At 37.1% G+C, this 7107-nt stretch overlaps 2 protein-coding genes across 3 annotated transcripts; one reads left to right on the top strand and one right to left on the bottom strand.

Moving 5' to 3' along the window:
• Window positions 1-2847, top strand: LOC106348111 (amino acid permease 4). The gene is made up of 6 exons (XM_013787776.3): window positions 1-102; window positions 236-296; window positions 403-636; window positions 960-1053; window positions 1128-1342; window positions 1856-2847. The coding sequence occupies exons 1-6, from the start codon at window positions 16-18 to the stop codon at window positions 2650-2652; spliced, it is 1488 nt and encodes a 495-aa protein (XP_013643230.2). The 5' UTR covers window positions 1-15; the 3' UTR covers window positions 2653-2847.
• Window positions 2848-3434: 587 nt separating this feature from the next.
• On the bottom strand, window positions 3435-7014 carry LOC106348096 (ultraviolet-B receptor UVR8). Of its 2 annotated transcripts, none has more exons than XM_013787765.3 (12): window positions 6751-7014; window positions 6419-6605; window positions 6096-6242; window positions 5846-5927; window positions 5337-5492; window positions 5018-5191; window positions 4739-4810; window positions 4417-4488; window positions 4200-4318; window positions 4012-4097; window positions 3876-3931; window positions 3435-3681 (listed from the first exon to the last, which is right to left on the bottom strand). In XM_013787765.3, exons 1-12 carry the CDS (start codon window positions 6845-6847, stop codon window positions 3622-3624), a joined length of 1308 nt encoding a protein of 435 aa, XP_013643219.1. In that variant the 5' UTR covers window positions 6848-7014; the 3' UTR covers window positions 3435-3621. The 2 variants fall into 2 exon arrangements, with proteins under 2 accessions (XP_013643219.1, XP_013643211.1); XM_013787757.3 differs by having other exon boundaries at window positions 3435-3775; window positions 6751-7005.
• Between the last annotated feature and the right edge of the window lie 93 nt (window positions 7015-7107).

Here is a 7107-nt window from a genome sequence, read left to right as displayed (position 1 = left end):
CCCAAACAATCATAAATGCAGCAGCAATATTGCTCTCACCACCGATCTCCTTTGCATTTCTTTCTTTGTCCATTGCTTATTCTCAAGGCTCAAAAACAAGAGGTACTCTATAACTACTCTCTCTCTCTCTCTCTCTCTCTCTCTTAGAAAATATATATTTACCCCCAAATATCGTTACTTATAACAGTATTTCGAACTAATATTGACTCTCTTTGTAACGTCTTACTAAACCTAGATGGATGTTCCTCGACCAGCTTTCAAATGTTTCGATGACGATGGTCGACCTAAGAGATCAGGTAAAGTAACAATAAACCTATGTAATGGACTAATGGTTAATTCTAGCTTAGAGAGTACGTAAAAAGAGTCAGGCCATGATAATAGATGAATGTTCATCTTTTTCAGGGACGGTTTGGACCGCAAGTGCGCATATTTTAACCGCTGTAATTGGATCTGGTGTTCTCTCGCTGGCATGGGCCATAGGTCAACTTGGTTGGATCGCTGGTCCTGCAGTGATGTTCTTGTTCTCTTTTGTCACTTACTACTCTACCACTCTTCTCAGTGACTGCTACAGAACCGGAGATCCTGTTTCCGGAAAGAGAAACTATACTTACATGGATGCTGTCCAATCAATTCTCGGTACTATAAACCATTCATTATGTTTTATAAAGTGTTATTTTGATACTTTAATTTCCACAAATTTTAAAAATTCGGTTATTCTTTTAATAATTAGCGAAATTATATTTATTCAACTAATAACTTCTAAAATAATTAACATTAAATCAAAATATTTTGTAACTAATACTGATGTTGAAATATACATAAATTGTGTTAGAATTTTAAAATGATATTTTTTGTGTAACAAATAAAAAATATTAAAATGATACTATTTGTAAAGCAGAATAACTCTGCTCTACTTTGCTTTCTTATGCCTTATTCTGTCCGGTTATGTGTTATGATAGGTGGGTTTCGGTTCAAGATTTGTGGTTTGATGCAGTTCTTGAATCTTTTCGGTACCACGATCGGGTACACTATCGCATCATCTATAAGCATGATGTGAGTGTCTCTAAGAAAGTTTCTTTTGATATAAATAATCAGACAAAACCCTAAAAGTCAAGTGTTTTCTTTAGGGCTATCAAGAGATCCAACTGTTTCCACGAGAGCGGAGGGAAGAACCTATGTCACATGTCAAGCAATCCGTACATGATCATGTTTGGTGTGATTGAGATCTTGCTCTCTACGATCAAAGACTTTCACCAGATTTGGTGGCTCTCCACAGTTGCAGCCATCATGTCATTCACATACTCTTCAATCGGTTTAGCTCTCGGTATCATTCAGGTTGCAGGTAATAACAAAAAATCTAACCACATGGCTGTGACCGAGTGGCACAGTGAACTCGGAAATGTGCTAAATGCTACGGATTCGAAATTTATCACTTAGATTTAACTCGCCTTCACCTTCACCGGTGGACTGCCTCCTAGGAGTTTAGTCGGGTATTCGCATTAGGATACCCCGAATTATCAGGAAAAAAAACATCTAAAAATTTCAGAAAAGATGAAAAATACATTCAAATAGCAATAAAATGACATTTTAATCTCAAAATAGCACATAAAAGACAAATTTACAAAATAGTATTTATATAAAATTGAAAAATATATAACATTTGGATTTAGTGATTATGGTTTAGTATTTAAGAGTAAGGTTTGGAGTAATTTAATCATTTAATAAATATTATTTGGAAATTTTTTTTGATGCTATGGTAAATTTTTTAAAGTTACTATTTTTGAAGATCTTTCCATATAAGATTCTTTATAAAAAAAATTCTACAAACAAACCAGAGTGCGTTAATGGGTTTCAGCAAATGGAGTCTTCAAGGGAAGTCTCACTGGAATAAGCATCGGAGCAGTGACTCAGACACAGAAGATATGGAGAACGTTCCAAGCACTTGGAGACATTGCCTTTGCTTATTCATATTCTGTTGTCCTTATCGAGATTCAAGACACGGTAAGATCTCCACCAGCTGAATCAAAAACGATGAAGAACGCCACAAGAATAAGCATTGCCGTTACGACGACGTTTTACATGCTATGTGGTTGCATGGGCTATGCTGCTTTCGGAGATGCTGCACCAGGAAACCTCTTAACCGGGTTCGGTTTCTACAATCCGTTTTGGCTCCTCGACGTGGCTAACGCCGCCATTGTTGTCCACCTTGTTGGAGCTTACCAAGTCTTTGCTCAGCCTATTTTCGCGTTTGTCGAAAAACAAGCAGCTGCTAGGTTTCCTAATAGTGACTTGGTCTCCAAGGAATTCGAAATCAGGTTCCCTGGAGTTAGGTCACCGTACAAAGTCAACGTTTTCAGAACAGTTTTCCGGTCTTGTTTTGTGGTTTTGACCACTGTGATATCTATGCTTATGCCGTTTTTCAACGACGTCGTGGGGATATTGGGAGCGTTAGCGTTTTGGCCTTTGACGGTTTATTTTCCCGTGGAGATGTATATAAAACAGAGGAAAGTTGAGAGGTGGAGTATGAAGTGGGTTTGTCTACAGATGTTGAGCTGTGGTTGTTTAGTGGTCACAGTGGTGGCCGGAGTTGGCTCAGTCGTCGGAGTAATGCTTGACCTTAAGGTTTACAAGCCGTTCAAAACTACTTATTAAGCAAAACCATGACGATCGATGATGATGAAAATGAGAGGAGAGAAACAAACGATTCAAAATTTGATCGTTAACATATTTCATTTTGGTGAAATGTGAATAATGTTAAAGCTTCTTTGTTTTCGTATAATTTAACCTTTACGTAATTCATTTAAATATCATATGTTGTGAATTTATAATCGACGTAAAGTTTGTTAATTTGATTTGTTGTCAACCACATGCATTCAAAGAAATAAACTATTGAGACTTGATAAGATGTATAAATTGAACACGCATATAATACAATACACACATCATAATTATCTAATTGTGTGTGTTATTTTTTTCTTCAAAATTTTAATACGACAAATTAAACTTAACATTGGCACACTATAGAACATATGTTGGTGAAAAGAAAATTTCTACACCACTTGCTTGGCTTCTTATGAAAAAAAAAATACAACAAAATAAGAAAATGTGGGACACTCGTGGAGGAGACGGGAAGAATCTTCAGAGAGTTTAAAAGATGTGACATGGAACTGAAAAAATGAAGGTACTAAAACATACATGGAATCGAATCTATCTAAGTGACATCAATTTTCGAATAACTGAGCAAGTAACCCGACACAGAAAGAGAAACACTCAAAGCAGCAATTTGGATGGTTGCTCTTTAAAGAGAATCCACTCAGATAGAAGATTTTCAACGCTGCACTTAGAATATTATAGCTAGGAATATTTAGCGAATTTAATGCATGTTTACTAATTTCTCTAGTTCCAAACTTCATTAGATAATCTAATTGTCGGGATGCTTAAAAGAATATATAGAACATGGAACATGCTTGATCAGAAGTGCAATCGTAAGAGAAAACCACATAATTCGTAAGACATTATTATGGTTAAAATAAAGAGACGACTCTGGAGTTTAAGTTACAAAACACGAACTAAACAAAAACGACCAAAAAAGAAAACTCAAAATCGAACACACGCTTGACATCAGTTTGTGGGGACACTCATATCACTTCCATTGCCTTTGCTTGAACCATCCGTTTGTCCCTGACATACAAAAAACAATACCAATGAATCAACACATATATTCTTCATCATTGTTCCTGAAACCAAATGTACTATCAATGACGTTCACTGATGTCTGCACATGCCAAAAAAAAACTATAATTGTTCCATTTGCTAAGAGGAAGTTAATGTATTAGAGAGCTTCTTAGGAAGAAAGAAGAAAAATAGAAGCTCACAGTTTTTTCATCAGGAACAACTGCATATCTCTCTGCCGGTGACACCCAGCTTTTCCCTGCAACATAGTAACGGAGCAATTGAAAATATTAGCTCAGTTGTACCCGTTTCAAGAATAGTTTAACGGTAATTTTTTACCTGAAGATGGATCAAAATTAGAAGACTCTATATGTTGTCCACTTTCTCCATCAACGCTCAATGCTTCTATAATCTGAGGATAGTTCCTAAAAACCACACAGAAGATCAATAGTCAATCTTCATGTTTCTGTTCATAAAACCAAAAGGCATATATGGAACTGAAAACATAAGATGATCACAACTTTTACCTGTCAATGGACTCTCCAATGCCGAGCTGTCCATTTGTACCTCTCCCCCAAGCAAACACATTATTTTTTTCAGTCACAGCCAATGTATGTCTCCATCCACATGAGACTTGAACTACTTTCTGTTCCACAAAGATATTTGTGTGTATATTAGAAAAAGAGTGTGACAAGCTGTCTGGTTAAAGTCTTGTAAGGGGTCATTGTAAGATAAGAAGCATGCCTGATCGTCGGGAAACCAAACTTGCAAAGGAGAACACTGATCTAGGTTATCGCCCACTCCTACTTGCCCAAACTGCATGCTAAAACGAAAGTACATTAGAAGCTTGTCCTATTCAAGGTGAGTTACTTAAATTAACCCAATATATGCATTCCATGTCTTGCTAACAAAGCCTTATCGAATTTTACTTAATACATACTATTCACGTGCATGCATAACGCAACTGAATGCAAGTCTAAGATGAATGTGTAGATTAAAGCTTAGAACATCATAGTGTGTGTTACTTATACATTACTACTAAATATAAGGTCCAGAAATTCTTGACCTTATTCCAACCCCATCCATATAGTTTCCCATCAGAAGTCAATGCCATTGTATGTCTCCAACCTCCCGAAATCTGGAAAAATAAATTAACCAAAAAAGGTTCATAAGATGTTGAGACATAAGAACACAACCAGCACAAACATATACAACGAGATAAACTGTCAGAAACTCTTACTACTTTGTTCATTCATCTAGAATAAGAAAATTATCCAAATATTAATCCCATCTGATGGATATTTCAGATGTAGATATAGAGTTTTTAAAGTCTAGCTAGGTAAACCTGGGAGATAACGCTGTTGCTCAGCGCTTCCAGTTTGTGAGGAACAAGGTGATCTTCCAAGTCCCCATGTCCTAACTGTCCATATTTGCTCCATCCATAAGTATACAATGCTCCAGAATAAGAAACTGCTATTGTGTGCCGCCATCCACAAGCAACCATAGACATCTTCTCACCCTACAAATTGTAGTTCCCACAACCATATATGGCTTCATTGAACTAACTTCGATTTATTTTATGTATTACTGAGTTTCAAATGCAAGTTGAACCAAGTAGCAGGTGCGTATAATAGTAATAGAAGAAGATTCTGATAGATTCTTACACTAGCAGAGGTAACTCTTTCAGGAACCAAGCGGTCATTGCGGTCACCTAAACCCAAATTTCCATATCGTCCCCATCCCCATCCATAAAGATCACCATCTTCTGTCACCGCAGCAGTGTGTTCTGCACCAGCTGCTACCATTTTGATTCGTAATCCCTGCACCCATTACCAAATTTCGAAGTGTTGATGTAAGTAACACTCTGGATTAACCAGCCTAATTACATAAACTTACAGTCTCCTATAGTTGAATCTTCTCATTTACTAGGCCATAGAAATTGTCAACAGACACTACCTTGTATCCGTGTTAGCAGATAGCATAACACACGTTATACGTTGAATATATATCCACCAAATAACTAGTATCTTTAAGAAGAACAAAGTTGCGTAAATGGACCCAACATTGACTCAATTGTGATGCACAAAGCTGTCTTTGGTGTAAGTTCAGGAAGCTACTATGATAAAAAGATGTTAACATTATGCCACTAGAAGAATATATAGGGGACACTAACCTCAAAGACTCGAATCTTCTGAGGCACTAGAGAATCTTCTGTGTCACCCAGACCAAGTTGACCATTCTGGTTGCGTCCCCAGCTTTATATACAGAGAAATCAAAAAAGGTATGTTGTCATCAACAAGACAGGAATGTACACAATAACCCAAACATATAAAATTATTACACACTTGAAGGTAAGTATTAACAAGTGACAACACTGAGCTGCGATATAAGTAGAAGAAGAATAGGTAAGTAAGAGTAAATACCTCTGCACCTCTCCGTCCATAGTAACAGCCAAACAGTGACTATCCCCACAGGCAATCTGCTTTATACGAATACCGTGCAGTGCTTTGATAGGCAGTGGAGTAAACAAGTCGCTAGAGTTCCCATGTCCTAATCTCCCAAAGTCACCCCTGCCAAAATAAAGACACACATGGAAGCAAAGCTTAAAAGTCTGTCCAAATGAATGTACTAAAGAAAACAAAATCTATCTAGCCAGTAAACGAGTGGTCATCATATCATTCCAAATACATCAAAGAATCTCTGTGAACAAAACAAAATGAAAGAAAGATGTTTAAGAGAAGCAAACCATCCCCAACTGTAGACCTCCTTGCGTGATTCAGAATAAGCAACCGTGTGGTCAGCACCACAGGTAACTGAAACGATTTGGTGGTCATCCAAGGCGCTTAGTTGAGTTGGAGAAGGTCTATCCTCTGCATCTCCATGACCTAACTGTCCATCCTCTCCTCTGCCCCATGAGCAAACAATGTCCCCAGCTACAATAATCAAAACATGAAACTATCACATCCTTTGCTTCCTCTTTATCCATTAAACGATCTAGAGTTTGTGAAAGCTCAGATCAAGAGAATCCATGTACAACGTATAAAGACTTGTAACCGACAAAAAGAGTGAGATACATACTGAGAAGAGCTACGGAGTGGCTAGCCCCAGCAGATATGATGAGAACCTTACGAGGCGGACCTGTAACATCACCAGCCACCATCTCCTCCTCCGCCATCGATCACAGTCTCTCTCTCTTTCTCTTTCTAAGATATTTTTTTATGTAAAGAAAATATCGAAAATAATATTTTTGTGATAAAATTTGGAAAAATTGTAGCTTCTCTTTCACTATCCGTAAGAGCAGCAGCAGATGGTTGGTAATAAAGGCGCCATGGCCGGTGCTTTTGCACATGTCAAAATTGCATTTTTTAACTTTTAATAATTTTATTTATTTTTTTGTAAACCAATTAATTTCGAATCGCATAATGACAGTTAATA

This window comes from Brassica napus, chromosome C3 (assembly GCF_020379485.1).
Source record: "Brassica napus cultivar Da-Ae chromosome C3, Da-Ae, whole genome shotgun sequence".
NCBI lineage: Eukaryota > Viridiplantae > Streptophyta > Magnoliopsida > Brassicales > Brassicaceae > Brassica > Brassica napus.
Note: the sequence above shows the minus strand (reverse complement) of the source record. Positions and strands in the feature narration are given on the sequence as shown.

Bases quoted from the DNA above. Each gene is read 5' to 3' on its own strand.
- LOC106348096 (XM_013787757.3), bottom strand. From the start codon at position 6,847: ATGGCGGAGGAGGAGATGGTGGCTGGTGATGTTACAGGTCCGCCTCGT. The intron at 6,606-6,750 runs GTATGTATCTCA...TGATTATTGTAG, and splicing joins CCACTCCGTAGCTCTTCTCA to CTGGGGACATTGTTTGCTCA. The intron at 4,489-4,738 runs GTCAAGAATTTC...TTTAGCATGCAG, and splicing joins ATGGATGGGGTTGGAATAAG to TTTGGGCAAGTAGGAGTGGG.
- LOC106348111 (XM_013787776.3), top strand. From the start codon at position 16: ATGCAGCAGCAATATTGCTCTCACCACCGATCTCCTTTGCATTTCTTT. The intron at 297-402 runs GTAAAGTAACAA...CATCTTTTTCAG, and splicing joins TGGTCGACCTAAGAGATCAG to GGACGGTTTGGACCGCAAGT. The intron at 1,054-1,127 runs GTGAGTGTCTCT...TGTTTTCTTTAG, and splicing joins GCATCATCTATAAGCATGAT to GGCTATCAAGAGATCCAACT.